This window comes from Lepidochelys olivacea (assembly GCF_965140295.1).
Source record: "Lepidochelys olivacea isolate rLepOli2 genome assembly, chromosome: 2".
NCBI classification, from domain to species: Eukaryota; Metazoa; Chordata; order Testudines; family Cheloniidae; genus Lepidochelys; species Lepidochelys olivacea.
The window spans coordinates 4,656,899-4,676,278 of record NC_140412.1 but is presented as its reverse complement, the minus strand read 5'-3'; the positions used below and the strand labels follow the sequence as shown (position 1 = coordinate 4,676,278).

General features: G+C 49.7%; 1 protein-coding gene across 2 annotated transcripts in view; it reads right to left on the bottom strand.

The window, feature by feature from the left end:
- Positions 1-370: 370 nt before the first annotated feature.
- Positions 371-19,380, bottom strand: part of ZC3H3 (zinc finger CCCH-type containing 3) — a 351,773-nt gene continuing 332,763 nt past the window's right edge. For both annotated transcript variants that reach the window (XM_084620589.1, XM_084620590.1), the window contains exon 12: positions 371-7,233. In XM_084620589.1, the coding sequence (XP_084476715.1) occupies positions 7,202-7,233 (32 nt within the window). In that variant the 3' untranslated portion in view covers positions 371-7,201. The remainder of the gene's footprint in view (positions 7,234-19,380) is intronic.

Genomic DNA, 19,380 nt, shown 5'->3' with positions numbered 1-19,380 from the left:
ACAAAGCAGAAATTTTTGTCAAAAAATGTTCATGGAACTTTAGTTTTTATCAAAAACTCCCCCAAAACTGAACATTGTGGGATTTCAGTTGTCAAAGGCCAAACGTTTTTTAGGTTTTTGGTTTGTCAATAAAAACCTGAAAAATTTCAGCAAATGGAATGGGTCTGACAAAAATTTCTGCTTCATAAAAAAAAAAAAAAGGTTTTGATGAAAATTTTTCAGCCAGGCACTACCTTGGTAACGTTGGGAATAAGGAGAAACTTTTGATCACACATCAGAGAAAGAGCAAAGCCACAAAGCAGCAATTTGTTGCACAAACTCTTCATTCACCTTTATTTAAATATCAAAAAGCACCAATTAACAAAAGACATTTAGTATCAACAGTGACTATGGAATTCTTTATTAAAAATAGCTTCCTTTAACACATAGCTAAGAGTTTCACACCAAACAAAGCCCAGCACGAGCATAGAGACCACAAAGCGAAAGGTAGTTTTGAACATTCTCCGTTTCATGGCTCTTCCAAGGAATATCACCCTAGCGGTGATGGACACAGATTCTCACGCTTCACAAGCCTGTTACTGCTAACTTAAATCCTATGCTGCCCAAGTCAGTGCTCTGGCTCCTCTTGATTTTGCAAGCAGTAAGATAGCATATTGACATCGAGGGCAGAACCCTTCACATTGAGTGGCACTACATTCCCATGTCTGCTAGTTCAGTTAGACGTAATTGCTTCTCTAGTCGGAGTCCATATTTTCAGGGGGTTATAGAACTTCACTTCTAAGATCTTGGGCCTGGCCTAATTTCCCCAACACCCTTGAAACAAAACAGTACGATAAGGCTGGGCTGCTTAAACACACTAAGAGCACAATTAAACCTGGATCCCCACTGGCGTAAACACGTCTAAGCTGTGCCGATGTACCCCAGCCGAGGAGTCGGCCTGAGAAGTGGAGTTGTTGGGGCTGCCTGATTCGGAGGATGCTCCAAGATGCTTCCCATTGGCACTGGAATGAGGATCAGTGGCAGGGAGTTGACTGCAGCCTTCAGAGCTTACATCTGAGGTTCGCTCCCATTCATTTATGTGCTGAATGTACCCATGCACCAGGGAGCAGCCCAGCCCACAACCGGACTGTGTGGAAGGGGAGAGCGGGCAACCGCAAAGTAAGTTCGACTACCATTTAGCCCCTCCGAAATCCACCGGCTCCCCTCCATTTGCTAAAGATCTTCTGGACCAGCCCTACCCCCAACCTTGGTGCTCCTTAACAAACTAGGAAACGCCAAGTGGCTCTCACGGGGTATGTCTACGCAGCAAAGAAAAACCCGCAGCTGGCCTGTGCCAGCTGACTCAGGCTGTAGGGGTGTTTCATTAAGCCCGAGCTCTGGGTCCTACAGCCCAGGCTCCAGCCCGAGCCCAGATGTCTACACAGCAGTGAAACAGCCCCGCAGTCCAAGCCCAAGTTGCCTGGCACAAGCCAGCCACGGGGGTCTAGTTGCTGCGTAGACATACCCATGGAGGAAGGACATTGTTTTTTAAGGGGGAAATTCAAAGTCATTTCCACATTGCCTGCCTGGGTAACACAGAAAGCTGGAGTCATCTCTGGCTTTCATTTTAGTGTCACAGTTCACCAGGGAGGGAGCAGGCGTTTGCTTTTGAGGGCTGGAGCTAGGTGGGCTGTGTTATCCGCATGCAACCTTTGAGCATGACCCTTCTTGGTGGCTTATAATACATGGCATGACTAAGTGTGGGTTCACGTATAACTGTCAAGCACTCAAGAATCTTCTGCCCAATGTTCTCATCCGTCCTTTTAAATCCTGTGCAGTGACACCTCTGTCCAGTGGACTGCATCAACGGCAAGGCAGCAGCAGGGTGCTGGGTTCCTTGACCACTCGGGTGGAGGTGTCCTCGTGAGAGGGCTTTGGGTGTGACAATGCCTAGACGGGTTGTCTCGCTCAAACGAAGGATGCAGGACGCAGCGGGGTCCACGTGGCAGTTGTACAGTAATCACAGAATTTTTGAGAACCCCAAATGGTTGCATTTAGTGCTGTTGATGTCACCATGTTTCACAAAGGCGTGTGACATCACAATGGGGAAACTGAGGGGTCACGTGCCAAAATCAGAATTGGGAATAGAACCCAAGTCTCTTGATGCCCAGTCACCTACCCTAACTTCTGGACCATGCTCCCTCCCTGCCTCTACTGAGCACAGAGCGAGCCCACGAAGATAGCAGTGATTTGTGCCAAAGCGTTCGGGTTTGGAAATTAGTTACATGGCAGCTTTGGTTGTACTTCGTGCCAGTGAATGTACATGATCCGAGAGCTGATACTCTGGGCAGTTGAGCGAAACACTATCTGTCAGTCCCTCCTGGAACAAATCCTGCAGGGTAACTCACACCCTATAAACAACCAGCCTCAGCCCCCTTAAAGAGACGCTTCTTCCTGAAAGTTTCAGAGTGGCAGCTGGTACTTGGAAAAGTCAGAAGCTCTCTGAGCTACTACAGCTTTCCAAGCCTCTGCATATATAATTTCCCCCCTACAGGAATCTGTCCTGCCCTGGAAGTAAATACGGTGACGTTAACATCAAGCACCAAATCAAAACGATACGGTTACATGGTATCAACTCCATCCCAAGCCCTGGCAGAGGAACGAGCCAGTCCCCACCCCAACACCTGAACTGAATTGATCCCCAAGGAATCTAACAGGCTCAAAATTCCCACTGCCATAGATGGGGGCAAGGAGCTAGAGCAGAACATGGGCCTGGTGCTGGAGGTGGGGAGCACCACCTGTGAAGGGCTGAGCACCCTCCTCACATGCTGCCATCACCAGGAGTCGAGGGTGCTCAGAACCTTGCAGGATCAAGCCCACTGTCCCTAAAGAGGACTGTTAACCTTACATCATCCTACCCTGGAGCAGAGCAAACGAATGGATGAGATAGCCAGCGGCCCTGGGTGTTAGCTCAGCCTGGATGGTTCACCAGCGGGGTTGAACATTATGTCTCAGCGATGCTGACTCACAGGTAACACATCGCATGGCGGTAACACAGGCAGGCATGTACAGACCGGGATAGCCATGATCTCTACCTGACAAAGTCAAGGAAGGAGAACGCTGCAGAGCAGAGTCACACTAAAGAGACAAGCAGGGACCTGTAACACCAGCAGAGCCAAGGAAGCCTCTACCGTACAGAACACACAACAGCTTGGCTATAAAATATATATCAAGGCAAGAAACTCCCTAGATCTAACCTCAGCCAGCTACTGACTTACTACGTGACCTCAGTTTCACTCAGCCTCCTAGCATCTCTGTCGCCCCTGCAAGAAAATGGGGTAAAAAATAGTTGAAACCTTAGTGGAAAGACACACAGACATTACAGACCCCTCTGCAACCACTGCAAACCTGAGGGCGAAGCATCTGGCGGCTGACTGTCCCCAAGAGAATACATTACAGGCCCTTCTCCTGTCACTGCGAACCCGAGGATGCTGCACCTGAGAGCACAGCTCCCCCAGGGAAATATGTTGCCAAAAGACCTTGAAAATAAAAAGTGCCTGGCTACTGGATTTGCGAGTTCACACGCAAACTCTGCTTTCTTCCCGTTCGCTGATAAACACACTGACCGAATCCTGTGCATGCCTCGCAATCCAGAGGTTTCCAGGGGGGGCATACTGGTGACCCCGGGGCAGCACAGTAGCCCACCCTGGCTACATGGTCAGTTAGGCAGCAGTCGGCCGGAACATATGGGCGTCTGTATTTTATTTACACACAGCAGACCCCGTATGCTTCTGGCAGGCGCCAGGGTGAGAGATTTTGCTAAACTCCCATTGCGTGTGTCGATGGAGGCTGCCCGTCTGAGGAATGAGAACCAAACCACCTGCCCCAGAGTTCCATGTAATGATACCGAGCTACTAACTAGGACATCCTACTAGGAGAGGGAGGAGTTTGGAAAGAGACAAGCCCTCTTGGTGCTTTCCTAGGACCTCTCAGTTCAGGATTTTCCTTTGCCCTGTACCCTCTGTATCTCTCCATGTCAGGAAGGTCTAATGGGGAAACTGAGGCTGGCTCTTAGTCATAAGGTGAATTTGCCTTGATAATATTTACTTCTCCAGCCTCTATCTCCCAAGCAGCAATGATGGCCAAAGTTTGCCTTCAGATACTCCCATTCAGCCCTCACTGTCTTGCATAAGTGTGACCAAGAGACAAATTTGGCCCTAAGGTCCACTATCACCAAATGCTTAGACTATCCTCTGACCTAATTCCAGGGGACCCCACTGAAGCAAGGTTCTCACTGACCATTCCCTGTGTGTGAAGTTTTACTGGGGATCTTCCTGGTTGCTGTAGATGCTTTCTATCTTGAGGTCCTAGTGCACCCATGATGTGACATGTCCTGTATGGATCTCCTTGGCTTCACTGCAGATTAGGCTATGCCATTGGGATTTCTTATGGGGTTCTCAGTGCTTTTTGCATGCTGGATCAGATGGGAATGTCTGGATTTGATAGGAATTTCTGGAACTATCCTTGGAAACTTAGTGACACCCATTAAAAATCACCTCCACCCCCTAAAGTTTAAAATGATGGAGACAAAAAAGAGAAAAACTGCACCTGCAGTTCTCCTCTCGGCGCGCCCTCGGTAAGTTGCCCGGCCAGCACTCCTCCGCTCTGCGGGAACACACATCGACAGGATGCTAAATCACAGAGATAAAGAAACGGAGTGGGGAAAATAAAAACAGCACAATCAACTGGGTGTTTGCTAACGACCCCCCTCATGCTCCCTCCGTCCCTCAGTGCAGCGAGGAGCCGGGGAGGAAATGCTGACCTCAGCAGATTGCAATTATAGTTCCAATCAATCTTTTATTAGCTTGTTGCTCTGTGGTGAAGGGAGGAGATGAGCCAGGCAGATTCACAGAAGGGGGGAAATTTCACCGCTCACCGCAAAAATTTCAATCAAACTCCACGGCAGCTGGCTTGATATGCAAAGTGACCGAGAGATGCTACCGTGATGAGTAACTAACACCCTCCAGGAGCAACGTTGGATGATCAGACACTGTGAGAGAAAAAGGCATCGGCATGTGACAACTGTACCTTTACACCAATGCAAACTGGACTCCCAGCGCCAGGTCATCTCCTGGGGGGCGAGAGGGATACGTGACAAAATGTGTCAACGTCAAGCAACTCAGTATCCACATTACGCATGCTGAAAAGTTGCAAACTCTTTTTAGCAAATGTGTCTGGTTTGAACTAGAGACAGGTGGAGGCTGCTCAGTCTGGATCCTGATTCTGAATGCCCCAAAGCTGGGCTTTGGTTGAACCTGTTTAAAGACAGTGAAAGTCAGACCCAGATCACACTTTGGATTTGGAAGGGTCCCAAGTTTGGGGTATCTGGATCCAGGGGTCCGGCTCAGGCCAATATCAGAATAGGAGCCCTATGAGAAAGGCAGAGCTGGTGCAAACGTGTTTGGCTCTGAGGGGTGGTATGGGTCAGCTCTACATTTAAACCAAATGCTTGTTGTGTTGATATCATCTCTCAGCACAGCACTGGGGCTCCATTTCATTAGAGTCTGACCCACAGTAAACACACCAGTTAAAAATAAAGAAACCAAGGAGCTCTGAATATTACAAACTCCTCTTGGGACTGAGGTGGATTTATCCAGGCGGGCATTTGGCCTGTACATTTGGGAACTAAGCAGACAGCGTCTCTGACACACTAAACAATCATTATATGAACCTGTGAGATCATTAGAGAATGCTGGCTTCTAAACCAAGAAAACAAGTTATTTTCCCTGGACCTGAACTGAACAACCTGGAATTCAACACACATTGAGAAGGGCACTAAATCCTTTGTGGGAGGCCCATGTTCCATAAATACCTGTGTCCTTGCACCCTGCTATTACCACAGTGGAGAAGAGGAGAAATCACCATTAACAAAAGTCTAATTCAGAGTCCTCGGTTCCTCTTTCTTTCCTGACTAGATACTCTGTCATCCTTGGCTTTTACAAGCCTCGCTTTTCCCCTGGAATACTTAACCAGACTGCTTTCCTCGCCTCTTTGCATGAACCAGATACAGATGGGAAAAGCAGCTGGATCACAAGGCAGTGCTCACTGAAAGCAGCGGTATGGAAACCACCACACTGACTACAGACTTCACCTTCTGTCCTCTTAGTCTTGCTGCATCTCCTTGCGGTTTCCTTTCCTCTTGGAGGGGTACAGGGATGGGAGAAGGTGATCGCCCTGCACACCGCGGGACCACAGGGTTTTCTTAGGCCCTGTCAGCTGCAGACAAATCACTAGCAAACAGACTCCTCCGCGTGCATTAGATATTAGGGGGCTTGCATTTCCATTCAGAAATGCTCCCCCCCTCCACCCCCAACACACAATATTTTTTGGCACAAGGGCATAACTGTTTCTCTGAAATGGTTTCAGAGCTCACCTCATGTGGCTGTTCTGTTTGGGTCACACATATCCCTTAAGCACATGGCTACAGGAAGCCACAGCCCCCTTGCACACCCCTCACTCACAAAACAAATTCCTATCCTGATGGTTGTAAGATGCGCACACCCTCATTTCTAGGCAATTGCTGCAGTTCTTGGCTGGCTGAAGTCCTCCAGCCTCTCATCATGCAGTATAATTTCCCACTAACAGACAGCACTGTTGAAATATACCCAACTGGGCAATGCGGCTTCCCGGCACTAAAGAGAAACAGAGTTAGGTTTCTTTAATCCCTGTGCCTTCCTCAAATCTCTGTGAGGAGAATTACTGCAACGGCAAAGCTCCAAACACACCACCAAGAACCCGGGTGCAAAGGGCTGCAGGTATGATCAATGGGCTCCACTTAGCCTAATCTGGTCACAACAGTTCATTCATGCTAACTCAAGAATGACCAGGCAAACTGAAGTTAAACAGGGGCTTGGGAAGGGGGTTGTTTTAAATAAACCAGATTAAAAGATCATTTATTCCAAAATTAAAACGCTTACAAAGCCGCCTCCCTGTGTGACGGGGCTGGGGGAACCTGGGACATTTACTGTTACCGGGTTCCGGGCCAAATGAACGTATCGAAAAGGAACACAAATCAGGAGGAAGCCTCCTCCCATCTTGCTGTCCTGAGGTAGGTGCCAGGCCTAGCCTGGCCGCTGCGTTTCCTGAGGCGTTCGGCTGCTGGACTGTTGGATGGACCAGTGCATGAAGAGGCCAGAGAGATGCTGAATCCAGGGAGCTGACCTCACAGCCTGGGCTTGATCTGCAGCGGCTTCCCTGGAAGGAGAAGGAGAAAGCAGAAGGTGAGTGTTGTGGTGACATTAGTAGCTGGCAGTTTGGGAATATAAATCTATGGCAGAGGAAGTGGTTAGAGGTGAGCCCCAGATGCATTGTGGGAAGGGCAGAGGGGTCACAGCACTGGAGAGGATAGCTATGCACACATGCTAGACGTATAATTTGGGCTTAGAGGGGCAAACTCTGCTCCCTTATCCGTGGCCAGGCCCCTACCTGCACGGGGGAATAGGATTCTGAGAGCACACACCTGGACACTGGGCAGGAGCTCCCTCCATGGCCACGCCCAGTAAGGATCTTACAAGGGGGCCAATGGATCATCATCTAAGCACAGCCACTGGCCATGATCTCCATCCCCCAATGGCGCTGTGATAAGAACAGGGGGAGGGATAGCTCAGTGGTTTGAGCATTGGCCTGCTAAACCCAGGGTTGTGAGTTCAATACTTAAGGGGGCCATTTAGGGATCTGGGGCAAAAATTGGGGATTGGTCCTGCTTTGAGCAGGGGGTTGGACTAGATGACCTCCTGAGTTCCCTTCCAACCCTGATATTCTATGGTTCTATGATCAGGGGTTAGCCTAGACTGAAGGACAGTGAGAGCTCCCTGTCCTCATCTTCAAATCCTCCGCTGGGCCAGGAAGCTGCTAGCTCAGGGGCCATCTCACCTTCTGAGCACACTGCAATATACACCTGGCTGAACAAGCTGCCTCGCAGTGACACCCAGCATGGAAGGAAGTGGCCACCAGACCCCCACCACTAGCCAACCCTACAATTTGTTTGCCAGGGAACTGAATCACAGCTTCCAAAACGGGGTCTCTCATGTGAGCTATGAAAAGTGCCTATGGATGCTCTGGGCAGAGCAGAGCATAATGCTAATACGTGGGAAGCTATACTTTGAGCAAACTGCCTACCTGTGGGCTGTGCCAATGCAGGGTGCATTTTAGACAGTCTAGTGGGTAAGACGAGAGGTAAGAGCTTAGGGCACTGTTGTTGGCTCTGTTACTCATTTGCCATATGAGCCTGGGCACGTCACTTAACACAATACCATTATTTCCTCTAGAGCCTCAGGTTCCTCATCAGTACACTGGAAATCCTATTTCTATCCCTTGTCATTGCTAGTGATTGCAAAGCGCTTCAGGATCCTTAAATGGAAGGTCACCTAGATGAGCACTGAGGGCCATGTTACAGCTCTGACTAGGAATTGTGTATGTATTTTACTTACACACACACAAACACCCCAACACGGCACTAGCCCATATTTCTTGGCAGCTGTGAACCACTGGAGAATTCCAACCCTTGGGCGGATGCCATCCGGTTGACTCCCAAAGCAAATTAGTGGCATTTAGTGGGGCTGCAGGGCAGCAGCTGCTGCTAAGCCAGTGTGACTAACCCTCTTTCGCTGAGCTGGAGGTGGGCAGGCAGTGTTACTGGGGACAGGGCAAAGAGTGAGAGTTCACATCCATTTTCACTCTCGGCCCAGCCCCCAGGGTCCCACTCAGTCCCAGAGCTCATCTTTTGGGCTCCCCTTGCTCCGCTGCTCATACCCCTTGGCTTCCTTCTACTCCCATTGCCATGCCTTCCTCCATGCTGTCTCCATCCATAAGCCACCTCCCAAACCCGGCACACTGGGTTCCTAGTCTCTCCTCATGCAAACCTTCCCGAAAGGCTCACTTCTAACAGCAGCCCAGGGCAAACCTCTCCCCACCCAACTTCAAATCAGGAGAAAGGAGAGAGACTGGAAAACCGAAATAACCCTAAACTTGGGTCTCCCAATGCGTCTGGTCTTACCTGGCAGTGCCTTAACCTGTAAGCAGCCAGGGGCAGGGATTGTCTTGGCAGTGCCAAGCTCAGGATCATTAAATGAGATTTTCCACAATAGGAGCCTCTGCTATAAGGCTAGTGAGAGAACAGGGCATGGGCCAGTGGTGTGAACAGAGGGGAAGGAATCTGGGTTCTAATCCTGCTTCTGTCATTAGAACCGAGCATTGGAAAGGACCTGCTGGGTCACTGAATCCAGTCCCCTGCTATCGCAGGCCACCCTGTCAGACCATCCTGGTCCGAAATTTGCCAAGCTCCATCTTACAACCAGTTCGGTTATTTGCTCCCCACTGCATGTGTTAGGAGGCTGCTCCGCAGCTTCACTCTGAGGGTTAGAAGCTTCCTGCTAATTTACAGCCTCAGTGTATCGATGCCCAGTTTATTTGCATTTGCTCTTATGCCGACGTTGTTCTTCATCTTAAATAGTCCTTCCTCCTCCTTCGCATCCCCCGCCCCCCACCCATGTATTTATAGAGAGCAATCAAGTCTCCTCTCAGCCTTCCTTTTGCTACATTTCCGCCAAGCTCTTTAAGTCTCCTCTCATCAGATGTGTTCTCTGTTCCCCGGAGCATCCTAGCAACGCTCCTTCTCTGCAACGTCCCTGTGCCCTTGGGCTGGCTGCACGAGCTGCACGGGTGTTGCAAAAATCTAACGAACACGGGAATGTTTTTTGGGGAGGGTATTTCCTCATTTCAGTTTAAAACCAATATTTGCTCTCACTGCATGAGAGAGCTAGGAAGCTAACCTAACTAGAAACCAAGTTATAATATTTCTTAATGGGGAGACAGTGTTGCCCAGTGGATAGTGCACTTGATGGGGACCCTGGAGACCTGGATTCTATTCCTATCTCTGCCACCGACCTGCAGAGTGACCGTCCCCCCTCTGTGCCTCAATTTCCCCTCCCATCTTTTGTGTCTCATCTATTTAGGCTGTAAGCAGTCTGGGGCAGTGTCTCACTGTCTCTGTACAGCAACCAGCACAATGGGGTCCTGATCTCCATTCAGGCCTCTACGCGCTCCTGGAACATAAATAATCATGATAATAAAGTGAAACTGACCAGTCTAGTTGCATCGTACAACTTTAGTGACATGCAGAAAGCAAACAGACAGCATCAATGGGGAGAAAGAATTAAGGTCTGAAAATATCTTTCAGCTTCATTTAAAACAATGCAATTGCATTAGGAAGTCAGGACTGGCCAATCCTTATTGCAGTATGTCCCTGCATTGCTAATACCATATACAAGAGTGTATCATACTGGGGCAAGGAACCTGTTGGAATTATCTGTTTTTTTAATGGCAACAGCTTTCTAGGCTTTTTAGAGAACTATCCCTTTAACCTTAACCACCTTGTCTCACCACTGACATCAAAAGCAGCCATGTGGTTGTGTCCCTGCATTACTTACTGAAAATGTCGTCCTTCCCAAACTGCCCTGGATTTACACACACCTCATGGTAACCAGAGTCCTTCATGGGAAGGCTAAGCTGCAGAAAACAGCACCACTGAGAATGCCGATTTCTGGTTCTTTCACAATGGGCTGGAAGATACTGTTCTTCTTATGTGGCATCTCCATTTCTGGAGGTTTGCAAGCATGGTAGCCCATGCTGTACAGCTCTCTGCTAATCTCTTTGTGGATGAATAATCGTTTTGATCCACATGGGACACCCCATCCCGCATTCACGGTCTTCTTTTTCTGCCTGGTGTTGTTCTGCCACCAACTTTCCCTTCCAGTGCCCATAAACATGCATCGCCCACAGACCTCTTAAAAGTATCCCGCAAATCAAATCTTTCTTTACGTAAGATTGCTAACTACTGTTTTCCTAGTTCCAGTCATCTCCAAGACCTTTTCACTGGTTACGTGGTGTATCCAGGATATTTTCACAATTCTTCTGTAATACCATCATTTGAAGGATTGTAGTTTGTTTATTATGGAGCGTTTGAATGTCTACGTTTCACAGCCGTAATTTAACGCCAGCCTAATGCAAGTTTTTAAGAGTTGGAATTTAGTCTTCAGATTTATGACGCTTCTCATCAGATGTTTATTCTTCAGGGATGTCTCTTCCACTCTTGCTATTCCGGTGCTGACGTCAATATCCGATATTCCGTCTTCTGTAAGATACCGCTCCCAAACCCCACTTTGGCCGGCTCACAAAGAAGGTGTGATGTTTACAGAAACCAGGCTTGGATGATTCATTTTCATTAGAGTGATGATTGTGCCTTAAATTAATTACCTACTTATACCAATCAGCCAATCTATGTATATAGATACCTCTGACCTACACAGGCTCAGTCCCTGAGTGGCTATGTTAACAGCTGTGATTTCCTGATGCAGTGAATTTATCAACTGAGGGCAAGAGTGCCCTGCACCCACTGATTCCAAAGGGTTCAAAAGGTGCAGTTACTTTGCTGGGCCTGCTCTATTCTGAAAGTACAGGATGAAAAGAGCTGCTCCTTGTGCAGAAATTACGAATTGCCTGCGGGGATAGAGCCCGTGTCTAAACCGGAGAGCTCCCTGCTCCCAGCCACACAGGGACTTCCCCAGGACTCCAATAATTTCTTTAATATCATCAGAGATTAAACATTCTAATATTAAAGAGTGAACTTTATCCAGCCGCAGATACCAGCCACGGAGTGGGATGGAAAGTGGCTTGCAATAACACTTTGTGCTGCTCTCGCCCCTTCCCCCTGAGGATCTCAGAGCTTTAGAGACATGCATTCACCTGCTCAACACACAGGCTGAGACAGGCCATTTCGGAGAGTTCAAAGCCCTTCTCGGACTCAGGGGGAGACAAGTTCTCTGCTTTCGAGAGCACATTTCATCGAGAAGCCATCACATGGACACCTATTGTAGCTAGTCCCACTTCTTCCAAACTCTTCACCACACAATCATTGCCTAGGGCCAGTACACCCACACTTTAGGTACAAGACAATCAACCTCATCAGAAGGCACCACCTCATTTCAAATAATCTGCTGCTACATCAAACAGCTGACGCTCACCTTTGCCAAGGGGTAGGCTGACATGACATGGCCGATATCTATTAACAACTCAATAAGGACATTATAAGAGTGACTTTGTGGGCCCCTCAGAGTGTAAATCCTCCAGCTTCCAAGAAGCAACTGCCTTCAGTTCTGTGCTACCATGGAGGAGGACTGCTGGGGAGGGGGAAGATGGAGCAGCCTGAATGCCAATGACAGCACTTGCTACCCCAGGACTAAGCCTGCTAGCCCAGGTGAAGCGACAGGTCTCCACCTTGTACTGCTCTGTTTAACGGTGCATTACCAGTTCGCTTGCTGGCTCATACACTTTGCAAACAGAGATGGGCTTGTCTTTATGTTTTCCTCCACATTGTAACGCCCATGTCATTTTCTGCAGCGTTTGAACGTGTGCTCTTCCCTCTTTTCCTTATCTGCCCTGCCTGCTTCCCTCCTTTCTGCTCATTATATACAGGTTAGGGTGCTGCCCTGGGCTTAGGGGACAGACACCCTCCTTAACTGTCCAGCACGCAAGGAGCTAACATTGGTTTCTTTATTTGGTCTGCTGTATTTCCTGTCCCTCCTGCTTTCCCCTCTCTCTGAGCTCTGAACTACTTTTTAAATGTGTCCTCCCCACCCCCAGTTACATACCTATCTGCACCCACTCACATGTACGCACACCCCCACACCTATTTGCACCCACTCACACACATGCATATACACGCCTATCTGCACCCACTCACACACCTCCCCCTGCATACACACCCCTATCTGCACCCACTCTTACACCTCCCCCCGTATACACACATCTATCAGCACCCACTCACACCCCCTCCGCATACACACACCTATCTGCGCCCACTCATATGCACACACTTGCATTTGCACACTTATCTACACCCGCTCACATTTATGCACACCCCACACCTATCTGCACCCACTCACACATGTGCATATGCACACCTATTTACGTCCACTCACGTGTACACACACAATCCCCTGCATACTCACACCTATCTGCACCCACTCATACACACACTCCCACACCTCCATACACACACCTATCTGTGCCCACTCACATGTACACACACCTACCCCTGCATATACACACCTATCTGAATCCCCTCCCCCGCATACTCACCTCCCTACAAATGCTCCCAGGTTCCCCAACCCCCCCTCAGTTCTACTCCCTGGCCCTACTCACCCCAGGATCAATGGGATCGCCAAGCCGTGACAAGCAGGGCAGCAAAGCATTCATCAGTTCCAGCTCCCCCAGGGATCTGGGTCCCCGAGAAGTTGCAATGGGCAGTAGGTCAGGGGCTGGCCAAGTCCCCAGCATGGGGAGAAATGCTCCAAAGAGGAATTAAAGGGGGGGCTCCTTCAAACTGAGGGACTAACGTTGTCTGAGAGCTCTGAGAACTACATAGTGGCAGGGGCTGGAAGCTGCATCTGAGCACCAGTGAGCAAAGAGTTAACTCCAGGGTGTTCTGGGGGTGTAACAAGGGCAGCTTGAGGCAGGGACAGTTCTAGACCCAGCTGCTGTGAACTCAAAATACAGCGCAGAAAACAGGGCCTGTCTGAACTCCAACAACCGGGACGGAAACCCGGGGAAAATCCTGCTGCTGCGCCCCCAGCCACACACTGCCAGCGCCCGAGTGAAGGTGGGAACACAGCTATAGGGCACAGCCCAGGAAACACTCGGCCGAAAGGGGAGAACAGCTCAGCACACAAGAGCTCACCTGCAGAAAGAGCTGGGATGAGGTGGTGTTTCCGGGAGTTCGGGGCATCTGATCTATTTTACTGCACAGCAATGACAACTCAGCGATAGAAATCCGGCGCCCCTAGAACATCGGGCTGACATTTTGGATGCAATACAGGAGTTGGGGATATTGTTTGTGCAAATCGGGCAACACTATTACGTATCTAGATCAGTGGCTCTCAAACTGTGGGTCGGGGCTCCGTTCTAATGGGGTCACCAGGGCTGGGATTAGATTTTCTGGGGCCGAAGCCCAAGCCACACCGCCCAGGGCCGAAGCCTGAGGGCTTCAGCCCTGGGTGGTGGGGCTCAGGTTACAGGCCCCTTCCTGGGGCTGAAGCCCTTGGTCTTTGGTCCCTCCCACCCGGGGTGGTGGGGCTCTGGCTTTGGCAGGGCTCGGGCAGGCTCAGGCTTCAGTTCCCCTCTTGGGGTCGTGTAGTAAGTTTTGTTGTCAGAAGGGGGTTGCGGTGCAATGAAGCTTGAGAAACCCCCAATCTAAATTGATTCCTTCCAACTGATCCATATGAGTCCACGTGTCCTGCTCCATCCAGAACAGTGTGTCTCAATGACTGGTCCGTGGAACAGCCCCGGCCCTGAAGATCTCCCTGATGCAGTTTAGGAAGGCAGCCAGCCAGTCCCTGGTATTAGGTTGAGAAACACTGGGTTAGAAGACATGAATCAACCATTGCCCTGGGCTGTGAGAGATGAGTTTGGTCCCGAGGCATCACAGCTGCTGAACCCTTTGATCTTCCTCTGCTCTGATGGGTATTCATAGATTTTAAGGCCAGTACAGACCATTAGATCAGCTAATCTGACCTCCTAGATAACACAGGCCCAGAACTTCACCCTTGTACTAAGTCCATTTACTTGTATTTGGCTAAAGCATCTCTTCCAGAACTGCAACCAGTCCTGCCTTAAAGACACCAGGAGATTATTATTCATTGTCATTTGTACTGTCGTAGCACCTAGGAGTCACGGTCCTGACCCATTGTGCCAGGCTCTGGACAAACACAGAAGAAACAGACAGCCCCTGCTCCACAGAGATGACAATCTAAGTATAAGACAAGAGACAACAGATGGAGACAGACAGAGGAGTACAATGAAACCATGACCCAATATTGGACAGGGTGCGAGACAGTGAGCTCAGGACGCCAGCAGCTTAACTGTTGTCATGATTCTTGGTGGCATCACAGCAAAGGAGAGTTTTAAGGAGGGATGTGAACAGTGAAGGGGCTTTGCAGAAGTTTATGGGAAGTTCCTCCCAGGTGTCAGGGACAACGTGGGAGAAAGCTCTAGAGGGCTTGTTTGAAAATTTAGCAATTGGGCAATAGATGCTGGCGTTGCGCTACTGACTGAGAGGGTAGGTAGAGTGGGCACAGGCCAAGAAGTGAAAGTGAAGACAAGCCGCTTGTTTGAAGGGCTAGAGAAGGGGGAGTCACCGGTGGAGGGAGGCAAAGAGAAGGGCTCAAGGATGGTCCGAGCGACGGGCTAGGAGAATGGATATTCTCAATCGATAGGAGTGGGGCAAGGTTGTCTTCGTCAAGGCCAGAGAACAGGATGTTGCAGTAACGGAGACTCAAGACAATGAGAGCTTGGACAAGAGCTTTCTCTGTGTGGGTGGATAGGAAAGGCTGGACCTTACAGATGTTATGCAGAACAAATCTCAAGGCTTAGACAGAGAGTGGATGTTTGGACCTACATAGGGGTCAGAATCGAAGATGACGCCCAAGTTCCGGGCCCGAGTGACAGGCAGGATGGTGCTGTTGATCACAGTGGTCAAGAAAGTAGGTAGCAGGGAGGCTTGGGTTTGGGCAGGGGTGGGGAGGCGGAGAGGCAGATTAGGAGCTCTGCTTTAGCCACACTGAGCTTCAGCTCATGTCTAGACATCTACAAGATGGACAAAGAGAGGCTGAGACTAGTTTGTACAGAAGGTGGCAGGCCTGGAGCAGAGAAGTAGATCCGAGTCATCAGCAAAGAGACAGTAGTTGAATTTGTGTTTGCAGATGAAATTACCCAGAGACAAGGTGTAGCGGGAGAAGGGGACTAAGGACAGAGCCCAGAGATAGAAAATCCACTGCTTCCCTTGGTGGTTCGTTCCAATGGTTAATCACCCTTGCTGTTCAAAATTGTGTTTTATTTCTAACTTAATCTGTCTGGCTTCAGCTTCCAGCCACTGGTTCTTTCTCTGAAATACTAAAGAGCCCTGTAGTACCTGGTATTTTCTCCCCGTGTAATCAGATCACCTCTTGATCTTCTTTTTGATCAGCTAAACGGACTGAACTAGAAGTCTCTCACTGTAAAGCATTTTTCCAACCCTCGAGTCCTTTTTGTGGCTCTTCTCTGCACCCGTTCCAATTTTTCATCACTCTTTTAAAAATGTGGACACCAAAACTGGATGCAGTCTCCAGCACTGGTCTCACCAACGCTGTATACGAACTCCACTCCCTGGTCCCAGGGTAGCATTAGCTCTTTGCCACGGCATTGTGTTGGGAGCTCGTGTTCCGTTCTTTGTCCACTATGACCCTTCAATCAGAGTCACTGCTGGCCAGGATATAGGCCTCAATTCGCAGGCACCCCTCCAAAAGGCCATTTCCCTGCTCCGTGGCCTCTTCTTGGTCTGGTGCCAGCACCCCTTGCGAGTCAGCCAGATGCAAGAGACCACCAGCTGTTGAGCTGGAAGAGAGGGAAAGATCAGGGACAGGAATGGAGAATGATGATCTGTGCAAAAGGCTGGGCCAAATTTTCCAGCTTCCAGATGTCAGGGGCTCGGCAGAGCCCTCTGCATTTTGTACGGCGTCTATTACCCTGCATCGGTGCACTGGAATAGTTTGGCTCTGCCACTCAACACTTCCTGGACCACTTGGGAAGTGACCAAAGAGCCAAGTGTTCTGATGCCTGGAGTGAATTACCACCTAAAAGCATTTGGCCACCCCTCCTGATCAGCTGAAATCTCCTTAAGTACCTCTCAGTACCGTGCATTAACAGTGGAAACAAGATTGCCTTGTGGCCCTCGCGCCACAGCCCATGGGGACACAGAACCTCTCAGCCATCAGCCCAGGAAATGCTTAGACAGCTCCAAAATGTACTGGGTAACAGACCCGCCCCCCAGGGAGGAGGAGGGCCAATACCATCGGTGGCTCCTGCTGGAAAGTCCCCTCTTCACCCTGCCCTGGTGAAGTAAGTCCCCTTGGAACCAGAGAGGTAGGACCATTGTAGACCAAAGCAGATATGGGCCATCCCCAGAGACAGGGAGTATTAGATCAAAGCCAATGCCCAAGCAAGTGCTACCCTAACATGCACATAACGGAGCAGGCTGCAGCTGTCCTGCCTTCAGTGTGTGGGTGCAGCTCACAGAAACCAGTTACGCTGCGCAACTCTCCATCCTGAGCTGAACCCTGAGTATTAAAGAGAAGGGCAGGTGCAGGCTGCATTTAGGTTGCAGGCCATGCTCCCAGAGTCCCTGCTTTAGCGCTAAGCGTAAACTGTGGGAGCAGCGTTTCCACAGTGAAGGACTCCCGGGCCCTCCTGAGCTCATTTTACTCCCTCCCCACTCCCTTCCCTGCCCCCAAGAGCTCGTCAGATGGGACACAAAGTTGCAAGGCTTGAGCTCTGCACACACCGGCTCCAGCCTGCTGGCTGGAATTCCGCAGTTCTAGGAATCCCGAGGAATGAGGCTCCTCTCACAGGCCGCTCTGCTGGAAGCCAGTAGGATACAGTTACCCTGTTCCCAAGCACGATGGGTGCTGGGCTGTACAGCTGGCCATTCCTGCGGACAGCGTCCGCATCTGGCAGGAGGCCTGGACCCAGAGGCCACAAGAGAGCACTCAGGATGCGGATTAGAAAAGCATTACAGCTTGCACGCCGGCGAGCTGAGGGGGGATGAGAGAATAAGAGTTTTGAATGTGTAGAAACAAATGGCCCTCACACAGGAACACAGTCGGGGATGGACGTGGTCAAGGGAGTCTCTGGGGCGATCAGGAATTTGCTGCTTCGTTAGACAAATGCACAATTGGAAAGGGATGCTTGGGTTTGTGTGGGCCCGCATGCTGCACCGGTGAAGACTGCAGGAGAGTGGTGAGCTAAGATTCCCATAGGCAAGGGGAGCAGATGGCTCTCGGCCCTGGAGCTCACCCTCTGGAGGGGTAGCGGGTTTAAATTTCTTGGCGTGCCGATGCTACAGGGGTTCAGGTTTCCAAGCCCCAAGGGCAGAAGGGCGGGAGACCCCATACCATTAACACAACAGACCTTAACCTAAGCACCGGTGGTCACAGCCCCTGGAGGACCGTCCACTAAAATGCCGCCTTGCATTCAGGGGATTCCTCCCTCGGACTCTGCTGAGGTTTCATGTGATGAGGGGGGAAGATGATTACGGGTCACGTCAGGTGCCTCAGCCCACTTGGCCCCCCAGTGACTCATGTGGGCAGGGGTGGGGAAGTCTTATTTGTCTTTCCTGTTAAACTTGGCAATCAAACATCCTCAGGGTGTCAGTGGCATTGATTCATGACTTTTGAGCTAATTTATGTAAAACAAAGAGGGCTCATTTAGCACCTTTCCACCCTTAATATAACACCCATACATCAGAGGGATGCACAGCAGTCACTGGGGACTCGGCAATTAGTCACCTTAGTGGACTAAGACAGCTTTAAAGGCACAGTGGCAGAGAAACAACCAATCCCATGGTCCACCCCCATCCCCAAGGGCAGTATCATATACCGGGGCATTTACATGCTTGTATAGGGGCACCTTTTCCAGTCTATCCCTACTGCAGAAAGGCCCTAAAAGCACTTGACTAAAATGATAATACTTTGGTGCTTATGTAGCATCTTCCATCTAAGGATCTCAGTGTGACTTACAAACACTGGTTCTCTCTGGGAGATAGACGATTATCCCCGCTTCACAGGTACAGGGAGGGGAAGTGATTTGCCCAAGGTCACATGCTGAGTCAACGACAGTGCTGGGAACAGAACCCAGGAGATTTGCTTCCAAGCATTTGATTTACCAGATCAAACTTCTTGTCTACACTTTCCTGAGCTATGAACATCCACACCACAAAGTCTGCTCTCTCCTGGTTGGAAGATAAGCCACCAGAAACCTCCTTACCAGTACTTTAGATAACCCAAATAAGACTGGACCGGTCAGGGCATGGAGACAAAAGGATGGTCAGGGAGCGAGGGAGTGAAGAGGAGAATGGCATGTAGGTTACAAAGTCCGCATTTCCAATGCTTGAGTAAGACAGAACGATTAACATACAGCATTGATTGAATGGAAACCCATCTGTGAAACTCACAAGCACTGCACTTACTGGGCGGAAGAAAGGTGGAGGCAAGCAACATCTGATGACAAAAGCAGAGTCTGCAAGATCTCAGTGAATCTGCACCACAAACGACTAAAATCGGGAACCTCCAATGAAAGCTGCAGTCAAGCCATCTGACTCAATCCACTTCAGATGGACTAATTAGTGGTGGAGAGGGAGCTGGGGACAGGGGAATTGAGGGGAAGAGCAGAGGCAACCCAACCCCCTCCCATCCAAGGCTTGAAATTAAACAAACAAACTAAGATTTATTGTTGCAAAACTAGCCTGGCAATATT